This window comes from Oncorhynchus clarkii, chromosome 7 (genome assembly GCF_045791955.1).
Source record: "Oncorhynchus clarkii lewisi isolate Uvic-CL-2024 chromosome 7, UVic_Ocla_1.0, whole genome shotgun sequence".
NCBI lineage: Eukaryota > Metazoa > Chordata > Actinopteri > Salmoniformes > Salmonidae > Oncorhynchus > Oncorhynchus clarkii.
Window position 1 is genome coordinate 16,294,061 of NC_092153.1, and position 27,097 is coordinate 16,321,157.

At 41.7% G+C, this 27,097-nt stretch overlaps 1 protein-coding gene across 3 annotated transcripts in view; it reads right to left on the reverse strand.

Moving 5' to 3' along the window:
- Positions 1-293: 293 nt before the first annotated feature.
- The window catches only part of LOC139412958 (zinc finger protein 271-like), a 35,452-nt gene continuing 8,648 nt past the window's right edge, over positions 294-27,097 (reverse strand). The window contains exons 2-3 of one of the 3 annotated variants that reach the window (XM_071159873.1): positions 4,565-5,627; positions 294-1,105 (exon numbers count right to left, since the gene is read on the reverse strand). In XM_071159873.1, the coding sequence (XP_071015974.1) occupies positions 1,047-1,105; positions 4,565-5,627 (1,122 nt within the window). In that variant the 3' untranslated portion in view covers positions 294-1,046. Of the gene's footprint in view, positions 1,106-1,282; positions 5,628-17,303; positions 19,656-27,097 lie in introns of those variants that run through there. The other 2 variants (XM_071159872.1, XM_071159871.1) reach the window with 2 other exon arrangements.

The window sequence follows — 27,097 nt, forward strand, 5'->3', positions numbered from 1 at the left end:
CCACTCCAGAACAGAGTGGCCAAAGATGTTTATAACTAAACCAAGATAGATGACAGTCCGTCATTTCAAACAGAACAAATTAGTCATATTGGGCAGAACAGGCATGGAGATGGGCAAAACCAAGCACAATCCTATTCGTTCTAGCATTCATGTGCATATTTCTGTTAGGGAACGTCTACTCTAAAGTGTGCATATGCAATAACTCAATTTGCCTTTGCCCCCCATAAGCAAAGCTATTTAAAAAAATACTTTGGCAATGGGTAAAGTCTACAAAACGTAACATTTTAGTTTTGGGAACATAAAATTGTATTGAGATCAAATGTTTAATCGATTAGAAAATTTGCATTATGTCGGCCAAAATCCATCTTCTCCCACTGCCGGCTACTGGGCTTCCTCTCACTACCATATTTGGTAGGGAGTGGAAACCCAAGCAGATGCTTCACATTTATACATCCAGTGAAATATCGGTCTATGGAGTGGCTATTTTTATTTCATTTAACTAGGCAAGTCAGTTAAGAACAAATTCTTATTTACAATGACGGCTTACCAAAAAGGCAAAAGGCCTCCTGTGGGGACGGGGGTTGGGATTAAAAGTATAAATAAATTAAAATATTAGGACAAAACTATAGTTTGTTAATCATGAGAAGAGAGTAGAGTCGGAAACTTTCCGGTAATTTTCCAATGGGAAGTTAAGTCCGGGAATTTGGGGAATTTTGCATAAATTCATCCAAAAAAAATGCTTACAACAGTGAACCTTTTTTTTGTGGGATATACATAAGGTAATTCTAGGTATTGTGGCATATTTTGTTTAAACTATCCCCAATTCAATGGAATTGCAACCCTCTGCAGGTACAGTGCATTCCTCCATCACATGTAGAGCTGATTCTCAAGATCTTGCACACTAATGAGACACAACACACACATCAAAGCACCCAACAGGCTGACCAATACAAGGGTTGAAAAATTGGTAGCCATCCGGGCAAATTTGAGGCTTTTTGACCCTGACATCCTCAAAAAGGTTGGAAAGTGACAGTGAAGATGAGGCTTCAGAGTCTGATGTTCAATAGGTGGACATTGAGGAGGTCGAGGGAGTAGACATGGAAGCCTGAGAGGAAGACAACCAAAGCTTTAGTTTCTAGTTTCATTTTACAGACGTATGTTGAAAACATTTTTGGGAGATGCGATGGATCATTGGGGATCATTCAATATTCCCTTTTGTTCTTCAGTGAAATCATCCCATGTGAAGATTCAACTCATTTAATTAAAGTTAAATTCATAACTAAATAGTTGTTTTTATTTCTATTGGAAGGATTTAATCATTTGTGATTATGTCTACTTATGATAAGGTAAAAGGTTTATGTTTGTCTCCATATGATATGGTAAATATATCCAATGCAAAAAAACATCTACATTTAAATGATATTAATTTGCATACATTCCCCTTAATTCCCACAGAAAGTTTCCACCTCTGAATACTCCCCAAAATGTGCAACCCTAGAAGAGACAACACAACACTACAAGAGACCTAAGATGACAACATAGCAATGCAGCAACACATGACGGTAGGAACACAACATGACAACAACACAACATGGTAGCAGCACAAAACAGGGTACAAACATTGTGCTGTTGTCTGTGCCCAACAAAGGGCAAGGCAGAGACAACAACACATCACTCAAAGCAGCCACAATTATCAGTAAGTGTCCATGATTGAGTCTTTGAATGAAGAGATTGAGATGAAAGTGTCCAGTTTGAGTGTTTGTTGCAGCTCGTTCCAGTCGCTAGCTGCAGAGAACTGAAAAGAGGAGCGACCCAATTTGCAAATAAATTCATAAAAAATCCTACAATGTGATTTTCTGGAATTTTGTTTCTCATTTTGTCTGTCATAGTTGAAGTGTACCTATGATGAAAATTACAGGCCTCTCATCTTTTTAAGTGGCTGACTAAATATTTTTGTTGCCCCACTGGATATGGTGTGTATGCGCAACTATATGGTGGTGACCAAGGTAAAATAAACATTGGATATGCGAATCACATGCATGTTTAAATGTCGTAAAGAGCTTGCAGACATTTTCACTTTGTCTGAATGCCGAGTATAGAAAGTCCAAAAGTGTCCTTGGCTCCCGCCTGCCTTCACTGCCGTTAACAGAATTGCCGGAAAACTGTGCCCAACAGGCTGGGGTGAAGTACAGTGCCCCGGTCGCCCATGCATCTCAGCTAGCTTGCTATCGGCCTGCTGTATACCGGAGTCCTGCTTACTAGCTAGCGACACCGGTAGACGGTGTCCTTCGCTCCCGTCTGCCCTCGCCGTCGTTAACAGAACTCAACAGAAATGTGATTGGTACCATCGTTAACAGAACAGGTGGAGGCGAAGGACACTGTCCACCGGTCGTCCCCGTCTCCCGCTAGCACAACAAGTGGGTGGCTGGGACGACACGTGTACTAACTAGCTTGATAGTTAGCTAGCACACGGCATCGCCCCTGCCTCCCACCTGCTGTATACTGAAGTCCCCCTTATGACTAGCTGGCTATGCTAGCACAGTGTCCTTTGCTCCAGCCTGCCGAACATCTGCCCTCGCTGTCGTTAACAGAACTAGAAGAAAAAGGTGCCCGACTGGCGAAGGGCGAAGGACACTGACTACCGGTGTATTGTTAGCTGGCTATCTTTGTCGCCCCCTCCCTTCTTCTGTGGGGTTTATCGGCGGCTGGCATCCAACGCTTTTGTGCATTAATGCCATCTAATGTACTGGAGCGCCCCTGCCTCCCGTAACTTAAAAATGTACAAATAGAAGTATAAAGAGGGGTTCGAACGCCCCGAATTGCAGGCCGCAATTGCACCCTGCTCACGAAGTTCAAGGCCAACAGCATTACTGCAGGCTGTTTCCAGAAAACAGGATCAGTCATTATAGTGAATGGGAAAATGGTAATCGTGGCACCAAAATTGCTTATATTATATCAGACTTAACGTTATGTCCTTGAACAGATTGTTTTAATTGGTATTTGAACACACACTAATATATATATATATTTAAAAACATGGGTCGAAACTGAAATTATTTTCCAATCATTTCGTTCTGAACATTACTTTTTTCTCTCCACTGTTCGGACCAATTGAAGAAGTCAATCCATAATTTTATTAAACAGCTCTGCCTATTTTTTTTTAATTACACTTGTTACGTCATCAGTAGTCTACAGTAACCTATGCTTCAGAGGGGAGGGGCAGGTCTCCAAAACACACACACACTCACTGGCAAAGACTTCCAACTGGAAGGCAGACGCTGGAATAAGTTTGAGTGACAGAGGGCTTTGCATATGGGCTTTGTTTATGATTTTTGTGGGACTGGAAAACTTAAAATAATGTTATTAACTGGTTCCCATGCTTTTAAAATAATGGTTATGTTCCGGAACTTTTGTTTTCGGTTAGTGTTACTCAAATAATGTAGTTATTTTCCATGTTTTAAGTCCGGTTCCCTGAACTGGTTACAACCCTTGATTTAAAATAAACAACTTTTGAAAAAAATAAATACTGCTATGAAGACAGTAATACACAGTCCGTCTGTGAGTGTCTTCAACAGTCTGTGGTGCCAATTCCAGGCCACCAACATTGTAGTTAACAGATTATTAGATTATCAAGTCACAGTGATTAGGTAGGTTCCCACTTCCTGCAATGCCAAACACAATTTACATGACATCTTATTCAAGGCGACTTACAGGAACCATTAGGATTAAGTGCCTTACTCAAGGGCACCGACAGATTCTTCACCTAGTAAGTTTGGGGATTTGAACCAGCAACCTTTCGGTTACTGGCCCAATGCTCTTAACCACTAGGCTACTGTACCTCCACCACTTCTGCATTATAAATCGAGGAAATTTGAGACACCAGAGTAGTGCCTCTTCTCATGGCGTTTTCTGTCTCCATCTTGGGAGAAGCGTTGTCCACAGACAGAGCATTGGTATGGTTTCTCTCCGGTGTGAACTAGCATGTGTCTCTTCAGTGTCTCTTTTCGAAAGAATCGCTTTCCACAGTCTTTGCACTGATGATTTCTCTCTCCAGTATGAATCCTCCTCACGTGTCTCAACATGCCATCTCTGCGAGTAAAACACTTTCCACATTCCAAACAAGGATAGGTTGCTCTTACTCCAGAGGTATTGTGTGTTAGTATGTGTCTTTGGTATGATTTTGTATATGGAAAACTCTTCCCACACTCAGTGCAGTGATACGGTGTCTCTCCAGTGTGTATTCGCATGTGTATTTTCATGCTGCGACACTCCTTCCCGCAAATTGTGCAGAGAAATTGTTTTCTTTTGCTTAAATGTATCCTGTGTCTTTCAAAACTTTTCTTGTGTGTTAGCTGATGTTTTTCAAGCTGCTTCCGTCGGACAAAGCTTTTCACACAGTCAGAGCAGCGGAAATTACATTCCTCCTTCATATGTGTTTTTTGGTGTAATTTAAGATTATCTAATCGAGCAAAACTTTTGTCACAGTCAGGGCAGTTGTAAGGCTTCTCTCCTGTATGTGTTCGCTGATGTCTTATAAGACGATTCGCTTGTTTGAAGCTCTTACCACAGTCGGAGCAGATGTATGGCTTCTCTACAGTACTGAAACTCTCGGTCCAGTCATCAGAAGTATCTTCAGGATCCTCTTCATTCTCCTGCATTGTTTGGGTTTGTCGCAGTTTTTCTGAGTGTTGATTCTTTCTAATTGAACTTTTGCAAGACAATTCTTTTCCTGGCTGTGACTGGACTATTTTTCTTGGTGTTTCTGCATGCATTTTAGTCTTCTGCCTGCCTCTGCTGGTGGTTCTTTGCTGTGTGTGCACACGGTCTACCTTCAGTTTAGTTTCTTCCGTCTGTGTGACATGTTTCTCTTTCATATGCATTTTTTGGTGTAATTTAAGCTTATCTAATTGAGCAAAACGTCTGTCGCAAACAGGGCAGTGGTGAGGCTTCTCTCCAGTATGTGATCTCTGGTGTCTTATAAGAGCCCTCACTTTTCTAAAGCTCTTACTGCAGTCAAAGCAGTAGTGTGGCTTCTCTCCTCCAGGACTGAAACCCTCAATCCAATCATCAGAGTCATCAGTATCTACGGGCTCCTCTTCTTTCTCCTGTGTTGTTTGGGGTTGCTGTGGTCCTTCTGAGTTTTGATTCTTCTCTGATTGGCACTGGGTAATGGCTGGGAATTGCTGTTTGCTATGTGAAAGCACACTCTCTACATTTGCTGCATTGCTGGCAACTTTGAAGGTATACTCCGGCAGGTCCTGTGGCTTTTTCACAAGTTCATTTTGACGAATGCGTGTGACAGCTTTATCCAGTGTTATTTCTGGGTCCATTTGTAATTGCTCGGACAATCTTCTGTCATGTAAGCCCATGACTAGTCTGTCTCTTATCATCTCACTGAGCAGAGCTCCATAACCACAATGTTCTGACAAACAATGAAGTGCAGAGATAAAATCATCAGCTGTCTCTCCTGCTTCCTGTTGTCTTTGGCTGAATTTTGTTCGTTCTAATATAACATTCCTCCTAACTGCCAAATGTCCATCTTGCTGCTCATTATTAGAACTGTGGAAGTGGTCCCGCTCGATCAGGTTGTCATCTTGCAGGTCTTCTGAGGTGTCCATCTCCTCTGCCTGGAAATACATTTAAAATTGCATAATTACTAATAGGCCTATCGTCTCTGTTCTCTAAAACATTCATTTTGTAATACATAGCCTACTTTGATACAGTTAAAGTCCAATAGATAGCATATACAATAAATAGCTAAACAAATAACTTATGCTATTTTACAGTAGTAGCTAGGTCTAATCATTTGAAATACCTAGCAGTGTCAACATGATAATGATGATTTGTTTGTCATTAGGCCTAGAGATCACCATAGGCTAGTGATCTAGGTTAGAGAAAGTTCATTGACAGTATAAGTTGACAAATGTATTTTCACAACAAAAAAATCATAGAAATCTATAAATCAAAGCAAGTTGTAGGGCTCATTCAGTAGTTTTTACATCATTAAGTAGAATCATATTGAAAATAATGTTAAAATTATCATTTATATTCCTAAAACATAAGTTGAAATTGATACGGTTGCCGCTTCCGGTTGTCATCGGTTTTAGATTTATAGCCCAGTGTCAAAACACCGGTTATAAACATCCAAAATCATCATCAATACATGCAGAAATAAGTTGTGATATTTTGAAAGACCAAACATAAAAATTACTCCCTCCACATACGTGTCACACTTGTGTTCAGATTACTTATTTTGCTAGCTTCGATGCAACCAAGAGTTTTGACATTGTGCACCCTCTTGGTTGCTAATATTTTGATAAATGAATACGTTATAAAACGGCACACAACAAACTAAACTGGAATTGATTAGCTTGTTCTACTGTAATCAATAGCATGCGTATTCTAGCCAAGGCTCATCTTCTATAACTACTGCTGTAAACACCTTATCTATTCATATACTTTCCATTATGTCTTTACACCATCGTATACAGACACACTGAGGGTACAAAACATTAGGAACACCTTCCTAATATTGAGTTGCACCCCCTTTTGCCCTCAGAACAGCCTCAATTCATTGGGGCATGGACTCTACAAGTTGTCGAAAGCTTTCTACAGGTATGCTGGCCTGTGTTGACTCCAATGCTTCCGGCAGTTGTGCCAAGTTGGCTGGTAGTGGATCTCTACTCTGAATAGCTCGTTCCATCTCATCCCACAGATGCTCAATTGGATTGAGATCTGATGACTGGGCAGGCCACTGCAGTAAGCTGAATTCACTCATGTTGGTGGAACCATTCGTGGACAATCCTAGCCTTGTGGCATGGGGCATTGTTCACCAAAAAATATATATATTCGCAGATGGATACAATGCTGCCATGAACCTTAATTTGGCAATGATGCTCAGATATCCTGTGGCATTCAAACATAGCCCTATTTTTTATCAAGGGTCCCAATGTTTTTTACTGAAAGAAGTGGAACTAAGGTTGTCGGCTACCATACCCCATTCGTGTCAAAGTACAACGAGTTGTGCATTCTTTGATGGGTCTTTGGGCAATGTTGTACTGGATTGCCAGTTGACTAACTGTAGCCTGTCGGTTGCTCTGCATAATCCGTGTTAGCCTCCTTTGTCCTCACATCAATTACCCGTTTTCGACCACTGGCCTGTCATTGGCTGGATGTCCTTTGGATGGGGAGTCATTCTTTATAAACACAGGAAACTGTTGCGCGTGAAAAACCCAGCAGTGTTGCGGTTCTTGACACACTCAAACCGGTGCGCCGTGTTATAGCCCTATTTGGACGGTTATTATTAGAGATGTTGGTTTTGTAATTATTATCCAAGCATGTGTAGTATTCCAGAGGATGAATCACAAAGGATTCGTTTTTCCAAACTGCCCCTTCTAATTCTTATTTTTTTCAAATTTAATTGACTTATGACGGAAGCCTGGAGGTTTTCATCGTAGGGGTGAAAATATTTCAATGTCATGTCTCACTGATAACTCGTGCTTGGCTGCCAGATCGATAGGTCTCCCTATACAATTTTTTATTGATGAAGTGTGATCATAAATATATTTTTAGTGATCCATCCATGGTAGATGTCGTCCTTCCCAATAACAATGCCATACATTCTGCTGATTTGAGCTGGTGAACCGTATTCACACTTGACTGTGTTTATGGATGAGAAAGTGAACTTGCCATTTCCAGAAAGTTGAGCGGGGATGCAGCTTTGCGATCTGTTGCCTAGGACGGGGCAGAACCTGTCAGGTGGAGAACCTGACAGGTGTGGCATATCAAGAAGCTGATTAAACAGCATGATTATTACACAGGTCTGACTACCTTGTGCTGGGGACAATAAAAGGCCACTAAAATGTGCAGTTTTGTAGCACAACACAATTCCACAGATGTCTCAAATTGAGGGAGCGTGCAATTGTCATGATTTACATTTTTTATTTAACTAGGCAAGTCAGCTAAGAACAAATTATTATTTACAATGATGACCTAACAAAAGGCCTCCTGGGGCTGGGATTAAAAATACAAATATGTTTTAAATATATATATTAGGACAAAACACACATCATGAAAAAAAGAGACAACACAACATTACATAAAGAGACACATAAGAAAACATAGCAAGGCAGCTACACATGACAACACAGCATGGTAGCAACAACATGGTAGCAGCACAAAACATGGTATAAACATTATTGGGCACAGACAACAGCACAAAGGGCAACAAGGTAGAGACAACAATACATCACGCAAAGCAGCCACAACAGTCAGTAAGAGTGTCCATGACTGAGTCTTTGAATGAAGAGAGAAAACTGTCCAGTTTGAGTGTTTGTTTCAGCTCATTCCAGTGACTATCTCAAGCTCTAAACCCTCAGAGGTAGTAACCACACCTGTGGGGAGAGGGGCATTCTTCTTACCAAACCACATTACCTTTGTTTTGGAGGTGTTCAGAACAAGGTTAAGGGTAGAGAAAGCTTGTTGGACACTAAAAAAGCTTTGTTGTAGAGCATTTAACACAACATCTGGGGAGGGGCCAGCTGAGTATAAGACTATCATCTGCATATAAATTTATGGGAGAGCTTCCTACTGCCTGAGCGATGTTGTTGATGTAAATTGAGAATATCATGGGGCCTAGGATCGAGCTTTGGGGTACTCCCTTGGTGACTAACAGTGGTTGAGACAGATGTTCTGACTTTATACACTGTACTCTGAGATAAGTAGTTAACAAAAAGGGCCAAAGACCACTCAGAGACACCAATACTACTTAGCCGGCCCACAAGAATGGAATGGTTTACCGTGTCAAAAGCTTTGGCCAAGTCAATAAAAATAGCAGCACAACATTGCTTAGAATCAAGGGCAATGGTGACATCATTGAGGACCTTTAAGGTTGCAGTGACACATTCATAACCTGAGTGGAAACCAGATTGCATACCAAAGAGAATACTATAGACATCAAGAAAACCAGTCAGTTGATTATTGAAGTTTTTCCAACACTTTTGATAAATAGGGCAAAATATAAATAGACTTATAACAGTTAGGATCAGCTTGATCTCCCCTTTAAATAAAGGACAAACCGTGGCTGTATTCCAAGCAATGGGAACCTCCCCAGAAAGGAGAGACAGGTTAAAAAGGTCGGAGATAGGCTTGGCGATGATAGGGGCAGCAACCTTAAAGAAGCGTCTGACCCAGATGTTTTTCTGTGGTCAAGTTTAAGGAGCTCTTTTAGCACCTCAGACTCAGTGACTGACTGCAGGGAGAAACTTTGAGTCAAACAGGAATCCTGACTTAATGAAGTGGTGATTAAAGAGCTCAGCCATGTGCTTCTTGTCAGTAACAACCACATCATCAACATTAAGGGACATGGGCAGATGTGAGGAGGAGGGTTTATTCTTCAGGTCTTTAACCAGTTTCCAGAACTTCTTAAGGTTAGACCCACAGAGAGAGAAAATGACTGCAGGAATGTCCACCAGAGCCGTTTAGAGAATTTAATGTTCATTTCTCGACCATAAGCCACCTCCAACGTCATTTTAGAAAATGTAGCAGTCCGTCCAACCGGCATCAAATCACATTTTATTGGTCACATACACATGGTTAGCAGATGTTAATGGTCACATACACATGGTTAGCCAATGTTATTGGTCACATACACATGGTTAGCAGATGTTAATGGTCACATACACATGGTTAGCAGATGTTATTGCGAGTGTCGCAAAATGCTTGTGCTTCTAGTTCCGACAGTGCAGTAATATCTAACAAGTAATCTAACAACCGCAGACCATGTGGAACCACGCCAGCCCAGGACCTCCACATCCGGCTTCTTCACCTTTTATTTTACCTTTATTTAACCAGGTAGGCCAGTTGAGAACAAGTTCTCATTTACAACTGCGACCTGGCCAAGATGAAGCAAAGCAGTGCGACACAAACAACAACAGTTACACATGGAATAAACAAACGTACAGTCAATAACACAATAGAAAGTCAATATACAGTGTGTGCAAATTAAGTAAGGAGGTAAGGCAGTAAATAGGCCATAGTAGCAAAGTAATTACAATTTAGCAAATTAACACTGGAGTGATAGATGTGCAGACGATGATGTGCAAGTAGAAATACCGGTGTGCAAATGAGCAAAAAAGTAAATAAAAACAATATGGGGATGAGGTAGGTAGATTGGATGGGCTATTTACAGATGGGCTGTGTACAGCTGCAGCTATCAATAAGCTGCTCAGATAGCTGATGCTTAAAGTTTGTGAGGGAAATATAAGTCTCCAATTTCAGCCATTTTTGCAGTTCATTCCAGTCATTGGCAGCAGAGAATTGGAAGGAAAGGCGACCAAAGGAAGAATTGGCTTTGGGGGTGAACAGTGAGATATACCTGCTGGAACACGTGCTACGGGTGGGTGTTGCTATGGTGACCAGTGAGCTGAGATAAGGCGGAGCTTTACCTAGCAAAGACTTATAGATTCTCCAGGGTTGACCTAGGGCATCAACCACCAGCCAGGGTTTCATTACATAAGCTTTATACAATACTTTTTATTGCACATTTAGACCAAATTAAACTGATGCATTTGGCAATGTTCAACTTCAATTAACTCGCACTATGAAGAATAGCTTAGCCGTACTCATTGATAGCCTAATGTATACTTTAATATACTTTTGGTGAATTTACGAGGCATTGCTAGATACATATTACCAAGATATAGCCTATATGCACGGTTCTGACTAACTGCCTGCCCGGATCCTCTCTCTAGTGTGTGTTTGTGTCTTCGGTCTGTAGCGTGTAGAATAGCTCAGCATACTCATGAATAGCCTCTACGTTGGTGAACTTGCGCAAGACATTGCAAGCGAAGAAATTGTGAAATACAGTATTGCGATAACCTATAGCCTACATCTGTTGATTGCGGACACACAGTTGACTGGCCAACATGCCGACCTATGCCCCTCTCTTTATGTATTTGCTGTGAAAGATGCGAGAGTTTGTTCTCATAGTAGAATAAGTAAAATCGTTTCCTGGTTGCAAAAATACTGAATCTTAGGAGTGATACCTAGCGGAATCGATGCTCGACACGCAGACATTGGAGCCGAATAATCGAGTATTTGAGTCGGCTCCCCACTACTACCAGTGTGCAGCAGCCTGAACATTCGACGTTCCTAGTAGTCGTCTTGTTTTGTACCTTCTTACCTCTTCAATTAGCTTTTCCTCAAAACTTGCGTTGTCTTGCATCTTGATTGGCTTAGTCATCAGTATTTTGGGGCTCCTCTTCATCTCGATTCTCCTGCATTGTTTTGGCAGTGCTTAGTCCTCAAATTCCGCCATTTTCTCTGTGTTTTGTATACCAAACGAAAGGGGTGCGGGTAAAACCAGAAGCCGAAAACCAACCGAAGTCTGCTGTGCTATTGTATACACATCCGTTTTGTCTGCTTGTCTTTCATTTAGATTTGATTCAAAGTGAAATAATGTTCTTTAAAGCCCATCTCACACGATCATTGTTGCTAATGCTAATGACTATTTTCTGCAGTCATTGCCACTATAATTACAATTTTACATGACCGGATGCAAATCACATGCACATCGAAGTATCATACATACTTTACGTCTAAATGCAGAGCATGGACAGAGAGGAAGAGGCAAAGCGAGAGGATTTACTCCTTCCAAAATATGTCCGCGAAATAAGCCTTTTTTTGTATGGTGGACTAAGAGAGTGTTGAATTACGTGAGGCTTATTTGATCATTCGTTAGGCTTTTACAAATTAATGTATGTGGATGCAGGTAGCATTCCGCAAACGACTCAAGCCTTGTTCACACTGGCAGTTTGAAGTGACACAAATCCTATTTTTTCGCATATCCAATTCGAATCGGCTATTTCAAGCCACCTTTGTAGGTGGTTTGAAATCAGATACAAATCATGTGACGTGTCTGAAAGGTCAAATCTGGTTCATTTAAAGGGAGTCCAAATTGAGCAAGTTCCCCATTATAAGGACATGGGATTTTGATTGACGATAAGCTCTCTTTCAAAAACACACATTGAAAAAAAGCAGATAATTAATATTGGTTTATTTTATAGTAATACATCCCACCTCTCTTTGGAAAGAAGGAAGATTGTTCAAGCAACACTTCTCCCAGTACTTTATGATGGTGATATATTCTACATGCATGTGGCAGCCTCTGTTTTAAAACCTTTAGTCTATGACTCAACACTGGGTTTTATCACTGGGGATGATTTTCATACACATCACTGCATTTTGTATAGTTCTGTTGGCTGGAAGTCTCTGACTACCAGAAGGGCCCAGCATTGGTTACATTTTTGTACATAAAGCTGTTCTTCAGAGACTCCCCCACCACCTCAGCTCACGTATTAATTGGAGATCCGGAAATGTTCAGACCAGTTCTCTGGACTGGCTGGTTCTGGAGGTTCCGCGGGTCTCCACTGAGCTGGGGTAAATACTTTTAGGTTTTATGCCCCCAGCTCGTGGAATAGCCTCCAGGCCACCTTGAAGCTGGACTCGCTTGTCACCATTGGAGAGTTTAGATCCATTTTGAGTGAGGTAATGTGCTCATTGTGTTTGTTTTGATTAATCTTATTGTGTTGATGTTGATATTTTGCTTTATGTTGTACTGAGTTGTGTGTTCAGGTTCACATGGCTCCCTTGAGAATGAGATCCTGGTCTCAATGGTGAACCCACCTGTCTAAATAAAAGTTAAATAAAAAAAACAGGGAATAGTTACAGGGGAGAGAAAGGGGGAATTAGAAGCTGGGGATGAGTAGGTGGCCATGATGGTATGAGGGCCAGATTAGGAATTTAGCCAGGACATCGGGGTTAACACACCTACTGTTATGAAAAGCGCCATGGGACACCTGTTTAACGCCTGTGTGGGTCTGACTTTCCCAAGGAACCTACACCAGGCTGCTCCTTGGTTTTTACCTGGGTCAGCCACCCATAAAAATAGAATGGGTCAACCATTAACCCTGAAACTGCCTCACTTGTGGACAGGGTTTCTTATCAAGGTACCTGCTATACTATCCCACTGGGCACAAACTGATTGAATCAACTTTGTTTCCACATCATTTCAACCCCAAAAATGTGATGACAGATTTCCACGGTGAGTCAAACTACATCTGAAAAAAGTAAATCAACGTAAGGGCAGTGTCATTTTTCATCCAACTTTTAACCTAAATCAATGACATGGTGAAATGTTTTGTTGATTTCACATAGAATTCACATTCGTTGACAACTCAATCAAATGTAAATCACGACTAGACATTGAACTGAAGTCTGTGCCAGTGGCGGTCAGTGCCGTTTAAGATGATGATAAAATGGAGGAGCATGGCCTCATTTCTATTACAGCATATTGGATGACAGTCATTCATATTTCAATGTAAGGTCGATAGGTTTAGGCTACTACATGATACTCGAAAAATTCCCTGTACCCATCATGAGGTTGCGACAGTGAAGAGGCGACTCCGGGATGCTGGCCTTCTAGGCAGAATTCCTGTCTAGTTTCTGTGTTCTTTTGCCCATCTTAAATCTTTTCTTTGTATTGGCCAGTCTGAGATACAGCTTTTTATTTGCAACTCTGCCTAGAAGGCCAGCATCCCGGAGTCGCCTCCACTGTTGACGTTGAGACAGGTGTTTTGCGGGTACTATTTAATGAAGCTGCCAGTTGAGGACTTGTGAGGCGTTTGTTTCTCAAACTAGACACTCATGTACTTGTCCTCTTGCTCAGTTGTGCACCAGGGCCTCCCACTCCTATTTCTATTCTGGTTAGAGACAGTTTGCGCTGTTATGTGAAGGGAGGAGTACACAGGGTTGTACGAGATCTTCAATTTCTCACATGGAATAGCCTTAATTTCTCAGAACAAGAATAGACTGACGAGTTTCAGATGAAAGTTTTGTTTCTAGCCATTTTGAGCCTGTAATCGAACCCACAAATGATGATGCTCCAGATACTCGACTAGTCTAAAGAAGGCCAGTTTTATTGCTTCTTTAAAATCAGCACAACAATTTTCAGCTGTGCTAACATAATTGCAAAGGGGTTTTATAATGATCAATTAGCCCTTTAAAATGATCAACTTGGATTAGCTAACACAACGTGCCATTGGAACACAGGAGTGATGGTTGCTGATAATGGGCCTCTATGTCTATGTAGATATTCCATTAATTTTTACAAATTTAAAATCAGCCGTTTCCAGCTACAATAGTCATTTACAACATTAACTATGTCTACACTGTATTTCTGATCAATTTTATGTTATTTTAATGGACAAAAATGTGCTATTCTTTCAAAAACAAGGACATTTCTAAGTGACCCCAAGCTTTTGAATGGTAGTGTACATATGAGTAAAGCAGTATTTTAAACATTAAAGTGACTAGTGTTCCATTATTAAAGTGGCCAGTGATTCCAAGTCTATGTATATGGGGCAGCAGCCTCTAAGGTGCAGGGTTGCGTAACCAGGTCAAAGCTGACTAGTGATGGTTATTTAACAGTCTGACGGCCTTGAGATAGGTGTTTTTTAGTCTCAGCTTTGATGCACCTTTACTGACCTCCCTTTCTGGATGTTAGCGGAGTGAACAGGCCAAGGCTCGGGTGGTTGATGATCTTTTTGGCCTTCCTGTGACAGCGGGTGCTGTAGGTGTCCTGGAGGGTACGCAGTTTGCCCACGGTGATGCATTAGGCAGACCACACCACACTCTGGAGAGCCCTGTGGTTGAGGTCGGTGCAGTTGCCGTACCATGCGGTGATACAGCCCGACAGGATGCTCTCGATTGTGCATCTGTAAATGTTTGAGGGTTTTAGCGGCCAAGCCAACTTTCTTCAGCCTCCTGAGGTTGAAGAGGTACTGCTGCGCCTTCTTCACCACACTGTCTGTGTGGATAATTTCAGATCGTCAGTGATGTGTACACCGAGGAACGTCAAGCTTTCCACCTTCTCCACTGCGGTCCCATCGATGTGGATAGGGGCGTGCTCCATCTGTTGTTTCCTGAAGTCCACGATCAGCTCCTTTGTTTTGTTGACGTTGAGTGAGAGGCACCACTCCGCCAGGGCCCTCACCTCCTCCCTGTAGGCTGTCTCGTCAATATTGGTAATCAGGTCTACTATTGTTGTGTTGTCTGCAAACTTGATGATTGAGTTGGAAGCGTGCATGGTCACGCAGTTATGGGTGAACAGGGAGTACAGGAAGGGGCGGAGCACACACCCTTGTGTGGCCCATGTGTTGAGGATCAGCAAAGTTGGTGTTGTTTCCTACCTTCACCACCTGGGGGCGGCCCATCAGGAAGTCCAGGACCCAGTTGCACTGGTGATATGATCCTTAACTAGCCTCTCAAAGCACTTCATGATGACAGAAGTGAGTGCTACGGGGCGATAGTCATTTAGTTCAGTTACCTTTGCTTTCTTGGGTACAGGAACAATGGGGGACAGCAGACTGGGATAGGAAGATTGAATACGTCCGCAAACACTCCAGCCAGCTGGTTTGCGCATGCTCCGAGGACGCGGCTAGGGATGCCGTCTGGGCCGGCAGCCTTGCGAGGGTTAACACACTTAAATGTCTTACTCATGTTGGCCACGGAGAAGGAGTGCCCATAGTCCTTGGTAGCGGGCTGCATCGGTGGCACTGTGTTATCCTCAAAGCGGTCAAGGGGGTGTTTTGCTTCTCCGGAAGCAAGATCGTGTCCGCAACATGGCCGGTTTTCCCTTTGTCATCCATGATAGTAAATAATGTAATGACAATTCAATTCTAGTGGACACAAAATCATCTGAAACAATTAAAACATTGCTGTTGCCTTGCCAAGTTGTCGTCTTAGGTCTCTTTATGTAGTGTTGCCTCTTGTCGTGATGTGTGTTTTGTCCTATATTTGTTATTTTATCCCAGGCCCCGTCCCCGCAAGAGGCCTTTTGGTAGGCCATCATTGTAAATAATAATTTGTTAACTGACTTGCCTAGTTAAATAAAAATAAAACGAACTGCAAATCTATCCTACAAGTTTTAGTCACAAGCTTTGATGTAGTCATTGCGTGCTAGGAATATGGGGCCAAATTACAAAACTTTTCAATACTTTATTTATAAGTATGTTTAGGGATGTAAAAAATGTGGACAGCTACCTTTGAGAAAAAATATTTCTTGTTAAACAACATCTCTGAGCAATTGTATTAGTATAAAATAATTTCACCCATTTTTTTTGCATTACATTTTTATTTATTTGACCTTTATTTAACCAGGCAAGTCAGTTAAGAACACATTTTTATTTATTTGACCTTTATTTAACTAGGCAAGTCAGTTAAGAACACATTTTTATTTATTTGACCTTTATTTAACTAGGCAAGTCAGTTAAGAACACATTCTTATTTATTTGACCTTTATTTAACTAGGCAAGTCAGTTAAGAACACATTCTTATTTTCAATGACGGAACTGCCTTGTTCAGGGGCAGAGCGACAGATTTTAACCTTGTCAGCTCGGGGATTCGATCTTGCAACCTTTCAGTTACTAGTCGAACGCTCTAACCACTAGGCTACCTGCCACCCCTGAAATATTGCGCAGTATGAGTTATTTATTTGATATAGTTATTTATAGACTCCACTGTATGTGTAAAGAATTTATTACAATAACCAACTGAGAATACACAAGCTATCACACACGGGTAATGGTTAAAACACTCAAGGAGCAAGACAACCAAAACTGACCAACCAAACCCCTCTCAGCAGTGAGATATGTTTGAAGGGCTTCAGCCCCATCAGTTCTCTGTAAATAGATGGAAAACTTCACAGTATACATTTGTTTCACATGCGTAAAAATTTCTCCATAAAGCTACTTTGAATATAACCAGAAATTTCACACTGGAGCGAAGACCAAAGCTTAAGGCTGTTGTGGAAAGATATTTATTACAAAACAATCTCTTAAAATACATGTGCTGATCAATACAGGTGAGAAAACTCCACAAGTGCAGTGATTGTGAGAGACGTTCTACTAATCAGTTATCTCAAAAGGCAAGTCCATGGGAGAAGCCTTTCAGCTGTGACGTCTGTGGGAGAAGATTCAGCCAAGTCATTCATGTCGCAGCCAACATGCAAGTGCACACAGGAGTCAGACCACACTCATGCAAGAAATGTGGAAAAGGGCTTTTAAAATTCAAGACGCTTCAAATTTTTAAAAATACACTGTCAGTAGCTACGGTTATCTTCTGACCGCTCTTTCAGAGGTGAGGAGAGTACATGCCAACCTAAATAACATGGACATCTAATAACTGTTCACCAGTTTGAATACTGAGATTTCCCAAATTATTCCATACATCCATACATGATTTATACTCTGATGATCACATCACGGATATTCACACCTTGGTTCTAATAGCCCATGTTTACTACAGTTGCTGTAATCTTTGAAATAGTATTTTGGGTAGTTTAACTGGGCAAATAATTACTCATTTGGTTGTTTGGCCTTACGCAATGATTTAGGTGCAGGCGAGAATTGATGAATTCATTTATGCAGGGTGGAAACTAAAAGAGTGATAAGATATTTAAAAAATGTGGTTTATAAAATAAAGTTTACTATTAGTAAAAATGTAAAAAATTATGCATTAAGACAGTGATACTGTTACTATAATGCATTTTTGTGTCTGTTAGTCCTTTCTTATTGACTGTCTCTGTGACTTTGCCTTTCAGACTGCAGAATAGAGGTCGTCTTCTCTCCAGTGTGTTGCCTCTTCTGGTGCCGTTTTCTGTCGTTAATTTGGGAGAAGCTTTGTCCACATTCTGAGCAGTGGTATGGTTTCTCTCCAGTGTGAATTCTCATGTGTATTGTGAGTGAGTTCTTTTGGAAAAACCTTTTTCCACAGCAGGAGCACTGGAAAGGTCTCTCTTTATTATGCACCCTTCTCACATGAGTCATCACGTCACATGAACGAGAAAAAGTATTTCCACATTCCGAGCAAGGATAGGCTGCTCTTTCTCCAGAAAGTTTGAACTTATGTGCTTGCTTGTGACACTTAAATGTTTTTTCAAGTGCAAAACTCTTCCCACAATCGGTGCAGTGGTATGGTTTCTCTCCAGTGTGCATTCGCTGGTGCCTTTCCAACCGTTGCATATTTGAAAAACCCTCCCCACAGTCAGTGCAAAGGTATAGTACACTTTCAGTGTGTGTTCTTTGATGTCTTTCAAACTTTGACTTGTTTAAGAAACACTTTCCACAGTCAGAACAGTGGAGTGCCAGGTCTCCAGTGTGTACTGGAAGGTGTGATCTTAGTTTTGCCATGTCAGGAAATCTTTTATCACACCTTGAACAGTGGTAAGGTTTCTTTCCTGTATGAGTGTCTTGTGGAAGGTATGCATTTTCTCCAGTATGTACATGCATGTGTGTTTTTAGATCTTCTGGTTTGGAGAAAAGTTCCTCACAATGATTGCAGCGGAAGTATTTCCCTTTCATATGCTTTCGCTGGTGGTGTCTTTTCAAATGATACGATTGAGAATAACTTTTGTCACAATCAGGGCATTGGTGAGCCTTCACTCCTGTATGTGTTAGCTGGTGTGACTTAAGGCGATCTAATCGACCGAAAGCTCTGTCGCAATCAGGGCAGTGGTAAGGCTTCTCTCCAGTATGTGTTCGTTGGTGTCTTTTAAGATCCCCCACTTGTCGAAAGCTCTTCCCACAGTCGGAGCACTGATTCATTTCGGAGCAGTGGTAAGGCTTCTTACCTGTATGAGTTTCTTGCTGAAGGTATGCCATTTCTCCAGCATGTACATGCATGTGTGTTTTTAGATCTTTCGCTCTGGAGAAAAGTTCCTCACAATGATTGCAGTGGAAGTATTTATCTTTCATATGCTTTCGCAGGTGATGTCTTTTCAAATGATACGATTGAGAATAACTTTTGTCACAATCAGGGCATTGGTGAGCCTTCATTCCTGTATGTGTTAGTTGGTGTGACTTAAGACGATCTAACCGAGCAAAACTTTGTTCACAATCAGGGCAGTGGTGAGGCTTCTCTCCAGTATGCGTTCGCTGGTGTCTTATAAGATCCCTCACTTTTCTAAAGCTCTTACCGCAATCAAAGCAGTAGTGAGGCTTCTCTCCTCCAGGACTGAAACCCTCAATCCAATCATCAGTGCCACCTGTATGTTGGGGCTCCTCTCCATTCTCCTGTGTTGTTTGGGTTTGTTGTGTTCTGTCTGAGTTTTTATTATTTTTCTCAGATTGGCACTGGGTGTTGGCTGGGCATTGCGGTGTGCTATGTGAAAGCTCACTCTCTAAATTTGCTGCACTGCTGACAGCTTTGAAGTTATTCTCTGGCAGGTCCTGTTGCTTTTTCACAAGTTCATTTTGACGAATGCGTGTGACAGCTTTATCCAGTGTTATTTCTGGGTCCATTTGTAATTGCTCGGACAGTGTTCTGTCATGTAAGCCCATGACTAGTCTGTCTCTTATCATCTCACTGAGCAGAGCTCCATAACCACAATGTTCTGACAAACAATGAAGTGCAGTGATAAAATCATCAGCTGTCTCTCCTGCTTCCTGTTGTCTTTGGTTGAATTTTGTTCGTTCTAATATTACATTCCTCCTAACTACCAAATGTCCATCTTGCTGCTCATTATTAGAACTGTGGAAGTGTTCCCGCTCGATCAGGTTGTCATCTTGCAGGTCTTCTGAGGTGTCCATCTCCTCTGCCTGGAAATAAATTTAAAATTACATAATTACTAATAGGTCTATCGTCTCTGTTCTCTAAAACAACATTTTGTAATACATAAAATATAGTCTACTTTCATTATGGTTCAAGTGCAAATTAGAATAGATAGCATATACAATAAATAGCTAAACAAATTACTTAGGTCGATACATCTTTACAGTAGTAGCTAGTTCTAATCATTTGAAATACCTAGCAGTATCAACATGATAATGCTGATTTGTTGTTTGTCATTAGGCTTAGAGATCACCATGATATAGCATATTGATTGCATTGGCTTGTGATCTAGGCTAGAGAAGGTTCATTGACAGTATTAGTTGTGGGCATTTCCATGTAAAAAGCCCCATGAGCACTAGCATGTGAAGTGTCAAATGAAAGTTAAGAGCCTATATTTTTGAGAAATTAAGGCATATCAAATGTTCAACCATTTTCCATCCTAAAAAAATTAGGAATAAGGTTTTCATTTTTGGTGTTGGATTCTAGCTTAAAATATCCTTATTACCATACTAGAATGTATTTATTACTTTGCATGTATTAGAAATGTATATGTTGGGAGTCAATGAATGGTGAATAAGAACGCTGTGTATAGAAAGTTACAAGAGGTGACAAGGGGCAGCGCAGAAAGTTCATATTCTGTTCAAACATGTTGTTGTTGAATATTAATATTCTTGAGCAAGGAGGCAAAGAGCAACGGTCTAGTTTCATTTCCTGATAAGGCAGGCCAGTTGCTTTGGAACTAGGACCATGAGGGATGTGGAACAGTAAGGTCAACAGTTGAAGAGAGAAGACACTGCTCACCCATACCATTTGATTACAGTCCTATCTCACATACACACACTTCCACACCCATGAGGATCATAGACTGAGGCAAGCCATGACAATACCAGTAAGAGGAACCTACTGTGTTTCTGGCTAACAGAGAAGGATTGTTTATCTTGGACATGCAAGGAGATGACTTGCCTAGTCAGAAGGTATAAGTATATGCTTGTGTGACTTGTATGTTGTGTGTGCAGCTACAGCACCCAAGTGGGTTGAATAAACTTGGTTTGAGCTTTTCTAGTCGTCCGTTTGAGTTTCTACTCTGTTTGTTCAGAACCTAACAGTTGGTGTTGCTAGTGATTCACCACGATTTACAGTCGATCTGGAGAGTCCAAATCAGTTGAGCTGGAGCCGGCACCAAAAACAAGGTAGGCACAGTTCCTATGAGTGTCACCACTCATTCTGACATCTCTGGGAGAAGAGTCATAGGCTGAACACAAATTATAGGATATGGACCTAGGAAACCTGAGTTTCTTCAGTAGTCCCCTTGTGTTACGAACAGTAGATATATGGTGTAGGGTAGGTTCTGCAAGGATAGGTCCAGAGTGGAGTTGGGTCCCTGCGAGATCCGTGGGTGGCCCCACGGTGAAGTGTAGATTCCGTGAAAAAATGTGTCATAACCCTTGTTTTGTCACTGTAAAGTGTGCCGGTATAGTCAGTCTTCTGATTCAGAGGTAAACAAAACACAGACCCTGCTCAACTCCCACCTCAAAAAACAAGGACATTAAAGGAATAAAAACAGAACAAGTGTCGGGCGGTGGGGTTGGTTCCCTGAGAGATCCGTAAGTGGGACGAAGGTCCCAGGGGGGTGAAAGCCCCAACCGTGGTGGCCATAAACCGTGGTGTGTGTATGGATGAATTGTCATTCTTGTATACTACAGTTGTAGAGGAGTAGTCCATGTAGAAGGAGAAAGGCACACGGTGGAGAATAGCAGATATCTGTGCTTAAAGATGAAACATTGTCAGTGAGTGGGAATGTGGATGGTGATAGGTTGCCTGTAAGTTCTGGAGGGCGGCCCCTCCATGGTGAGTCATCCACAATAGTCTGTGCATACAACACAGTGTCGTCAAGCACCAAAACTGTTAGGATGAGTGACAAAATAATTAAGCGCCTACACTGTTACCCACTCCCCCGGAGAGTAGTATCAGTACCATGGGAAAGTCATTAATAGAAGGTGAGTTTTATAACCGTGGGTACAGAAACATAACCGTTGGGGGTGGAGCGAAGCCAATAATGCCTGATATGGCGTCCGGGAGGGGTGGAAAGGTAGAATGTTACCAAAGCATTCGAAGCGCTGAAAAAAAGGCATACGAACAGCTCCAAGAATCAAACAAGTGGTGAAAATTGGTACACATCCCGCCGATGGACAGTTTAAATCCAGCCAAGAGTGTATGGATGCCATCGTATTGTGGAACACTGAAATCAAAGAACGGCCCAGACCACAATACACCGGCATCCTAACCACTTTATCAGCAAAGGATCAAAATGGAAAAAAGGTTGAAAAAATAAAAACCTGCCAGGTAAAATGGAGCAATAAAATGACTAATAAAAACAAAAAGAACTAGGCGTATCCGAAGGGCGGGCGCACAGATGAGATGAACAGAAGCAGGAATTGGCTAATGCGTTAGAAAAGAGTCAAAAGGAAACCAGGAATTAGAGGGAGCCCTTGAGGACAGACAAAAGCAAATAAAACAAGTCATGGTTTGGCTTCAACAGTATCAAAATACTTGTATATGCCATTGCCACTCCTCCGCTGTTCGCCCCCCAGGCTACAAAGTGAAACAGGTACATCTAGTGTATCACCGTTATACCCCTCTCTGAAGAGGAAAAATAGTAACATGGGTTACGAGACGCGGCGGATGGGCACATTGAGCCCGCACATAGTAGTCCTGGATAGTGGATCAGCATGATCCAGGTTATCAGAGATGTGCGTCCAGTACGAACGCATGAGACACCGGTTATGTATTATACGAGACAAGTCCCAGTGGAGGATGAGCCTATCCCAGCAGCCCCAAATTCAGCATCACCATCAGCCACTGAGTGTGAGCGAAATGCGTATTTTTATGAAAGCACCACCAGACCCAGTAAAAGAGGGACACAAATCTATCAGTTTCTGGAGGAAACAGGGTAGAATGAGTGATCCAGCAAACAAATGACAAAACTGAGGGATTCTTGACAGCAGTTGAATATTTTGTTATATAAAGTACCAGTCAAAAGTTCACCACTATTATTCTAGAATGTAGAAAATAGTAAAAATGTAAGAAAAACCCTGAAATGAGTAGGTGTGTCCAAACTTTTGACTGGTGCTGTATATCTAGCCTCTGTGCAGTCGATTGTGGTTCAGCAAGATAATGGTTTCCATGTGGAAGGAGATGTAGGAGGCTACGTCAAACACAGCTTCCGAGTAGATACCGGCACTCAAATATCACTAATTGCTTATGATGAGAAATTAGCTACATTTGCGACAGGACAAAAAAGTAACACATTCAGCGGAGTAACAGGTGGGAATCGAAAGCCAAATAACCATTATCCCTGTCCTATATCATAGGACCAGTAACAATACCATGCTAATTTTACATAGCGACGGTTGTGGAACCAATGGTGGGGTTGGATCATCTCTGCGAAAAGCCAGGGGAGTGGATTCTCAAAAGGTAACAAATTAACATGGGCAGTACAGACGGTGAAAGCCGAGCAATAGTTGTTTCAGGGTCATACCCTATAGGCAAAAGACTCATTAGATTGCAGTCTGATTGAAGGCTGCAACCCTGTTGTGGTGGAGGTACACCCACTGCAAACGGTAAAGCAATATCCTATTAAACCGGAGGCTGAGAAATCAGTGGCAATATTACTAGAGGGAGGCATAGCCGTCATTGTAAATAGGTAGGCCGTCATAGTAAATAAGAATTTGTTCTTAACTGACTTGCCTAGTTAGATAAAAACAATTGCGGTACGAGGACCAGTCCGATGCAACAGCCCTTTATTTCCAGTAAAGGAAGGACTAAAATGGCATTTTAAAGTGAATGTTCACGGCATAAACAAACATGCAGTGAAAATCACAGCAGTAGTAGCGGATTTGGCAGACCTATTGGCATCTATTCCCTCAGACTGGTACAGCGTAGTGCTAGGCGATATGGCCAAAATATCATATCATGGTATTTTTCACGGTTTTACGGTATTTTATGTTTTTGATGAATAAAAGTTCCACATTTGCTTTATGAGTAGTGACTGATCCTAGGATGGCAACACATATATTCTAAATGATTTCAAGGGGTCTTTCTCCATTCTGATTGGCTTACACCGTTCAATTCAACTTCAACCTAAAATCATTTCCCGCATTTCCATCAATTTCTGCATTTCCTGCACTCATTTGAGATAATTTACACACTGCCACGATATGGGCAAAAATACTAGGCCTCATTTTTAACCAAATGTTGCAATTGCGATTAGATTAAAACACTTGGGTGAACTTTTGGAATCATGGAAATAGAATGTTTATTATAATTCTATAGTTAGAATATAACTAATAGTGGGCACTTTGAAAATTTCATGGACGAGTTACTGTGACAGTGTAGGAACAAAAGTGATGTTCCGTGTTTCCTAGGGGAGCCTATTATCTTTGGCTACATTAAATCTTTATTCATATAGCCAACATATTCATGATTCCCCTATTCCCCTTTGATTTATAAGATACTGTTGCACAAACAACATGCTGATGTAGGCCTCCACTAGCACTGGTATCAGGCTGTATTAGCTAGCTACGTTTAATCTGACTCAGTACTTTTATTAGCTAGTTAGCCAGCTAACTAGCAGTTAGCCAGATAGTTAGCCAACTAGAGATTAGCATTATTGGCTAACACGATTTAGCTTAAGAAAGTAAGAAACAAACTAATATTGTAATTATAGAACAATTGTGGATTTATATTAAGATCAAATTGTGTCAAATGGTGCCGGAACAGAAGGCAGATGTTTTTCGTGTCCCCAACCTATTGTTTTTCTGTTTGTTTATCTGCGTTGTTTGTAACTTAATTAACTATTTTTGCACATGATTTTGCCGCTACCGTCTCTTATGACCGAAAAAAACTTCTAGACATCAGAACTCACCACGGACTATCAGGATCCTTTTTCTTCTTTCAAGACTCGGACGAGCCCGAGACGGAGGATATACGGCTCCCTTGGGAACAGACCACGACCCCAGTGATCTGCGTGAAGAGGAGGCGGAGAGGGAGGCCCGAAGTCGGGCTGCCTTCTGAGGAGGAGGCGATCGAATAAACCCTCACTCCCCTCAATTCTGCTCGCAAACATGCAATCTTTGGACAATAAAATGGACGAGATATTGGGAAGATTAAACTACCAAGGGACATTAAAAACGAGCATCTTGTGCTTCACGGAGTCGTGGCTGAACAACATCAACATACAGCTGGCTGGTTATATGATGTTTCCCGGCAGGATAGAACAGTGGCGTCTGGTAAAGACAAGGGGCGGCAGTCAACGTATTTTTGTAAACAACAGCTGGTGCACGATATCTAAGGAAGTCTCGAGCCATTGCTCGCCTGAGGTAGAGTTTCTCATGATAAGCTGCAGACCATATTACCTACTGAGAGAGTTTGTCTATATTCTTTGTAGCTGTTTACATACCCCCACAGTCAGAGGCTGGCACCAAGATAGCATTGAATGTTTCAAGCAGACCATCATAATGGCTGTGCCCATGAACACTAAGGTAACCCTGCCTAACTAACTACCAACCTGTAGCACTCACGTCTGTAGCCATGAAGTGCTTCTGACTGTTCTCTCTGCTACCACACGGTAAGCGGTACCGGAGCACAAAGTCTAGGTCCAAGAGGCTTCTAAACGGCTTCTACCCCCAAGCCATAAGACTCCTGAGCATCTAGTCAAATGGCTACCCAGACTATGCGCATTGCCCTCCTCTTATTTGTATCCATATTTTTTTTAACTGCACTGTCTGTTAGGGGCTGGTAAGTAAGCATTTCACTGTTGTATTCGGTGCATGTGACTAATAACATTTGATTTGAAACATTTTTGTCATGAACATTGTTGCATGTGCTGCATTGGCCATGCAGACTGAATGAAAAGTGGCTCGTGGTCTAGCAACGACAAATGTACTCCTTGAGTGACAGTGGGTGGGACTAAGTCTGTGTGGAAAGTGGTGTGGAGAGTGAGAGCGGAGAGGGATGACTCAAGTAGCAGAGTAAACTATAAAAATGGACGTTACATTTGATGGTTCCATCTGGTACAGTACATAGATGATTTGTTGTTGGTGTCAAAAGACAAACTCATATGCGAGACCTTACAACAATAGTAAACTATTTGGCAGAGCAGGGTCACAAAGCATCACATAAGAAAGCCCAATTGGCAAAACAGGAGTTAACATATCTGGGGGTTTCGATTTCAAAAGGCACAAAGCACATTACACACAATCCAGTAGAGACAATGAGTTCTCTGGCACGACCAAACACTCATCGCACACTCAGGAAAACCCTAGGCCTTTTCAATTTAGTTAGACATTTTATTCCGTCATATTCTAAATTCAAAAGGCACTCACACATCTGAGCCCTCCTTTTTGCAGGTGCATGGTAACAGTAGAATAAAATGAGAAAAAAGAAGAAACCCACACACTGCTCTTGATAGCATCATTGCTCTTTAATAAGCTTTACGTATCGGCCTCACGGCCTTCACTCTGATCGAATACAACAGGTGTAGCATTGACAGGACAGAAATATCTAACTATTAATATCAAACAAATCAGGTAAATATGTCATTTCTCTCTCACAGTTTGAGTTAAAGCAGCAATTGTGTCAAGCGCCAGCATTGGGGTTACCAAACTTAAAATGACCTTAACATTTTTGTACATGAGCGGGAAGAGCAAGAGGGGAAGAATGACTCCGGCGCCGACAGAGATGGCCGCCTCGCTTCGCGTTCCTAGGAAACTATGCAGTTTTTTGTTTTTTTACGTGTTATTTCTTACATTAGTACCCCAGGTCATCTTAGGTTTCATTACATACAGTCGAGAAGAACTACTGAATATAAGATCAGCATCAACTCACCATCAGTACGACCAAGAATATGTTTTTCGCGACGCGGATCCTGTGTTCTGCCTTACAAACAGGACAAAGGAGTGGATCCTATGCAGCGACCCAAAAAAACGACTCCGAAAGAGAGGGAAACGAGGCGGTCTACTGGTCAGACTCCGGAGACGGGCACAGCGCGCACCACTCCCTAGCATTCTTCTTGCCAATGTCCAGTCTCTTGACAACAAGGTTGATGAAATCCGAGCAAGGGTAGCATTCCAGAGGGACATCAGAGACTGTAACGTTCTTTGCTTCACGGAAACGTGGCTTACTGGAGAGACGCAATCCGAAGCGGTGCAGCCAACAGGTTTCTCCACGCATCGCGCAGACAGGAAAAAACATCTTTCTGGTAAAAAGAGGGGCGGGGGCGTATGCCTTATGACTAACGTGACATGGTGCGATGAAAGAAACATACAGGAACTCAAATCCTTCTGTTCACCTGATTTAGAATTCCTCACAATCAAATGTAGACCGCATTATCTACCAAGAGAATTCTCTTCGATCATAATCACAGCCGTAT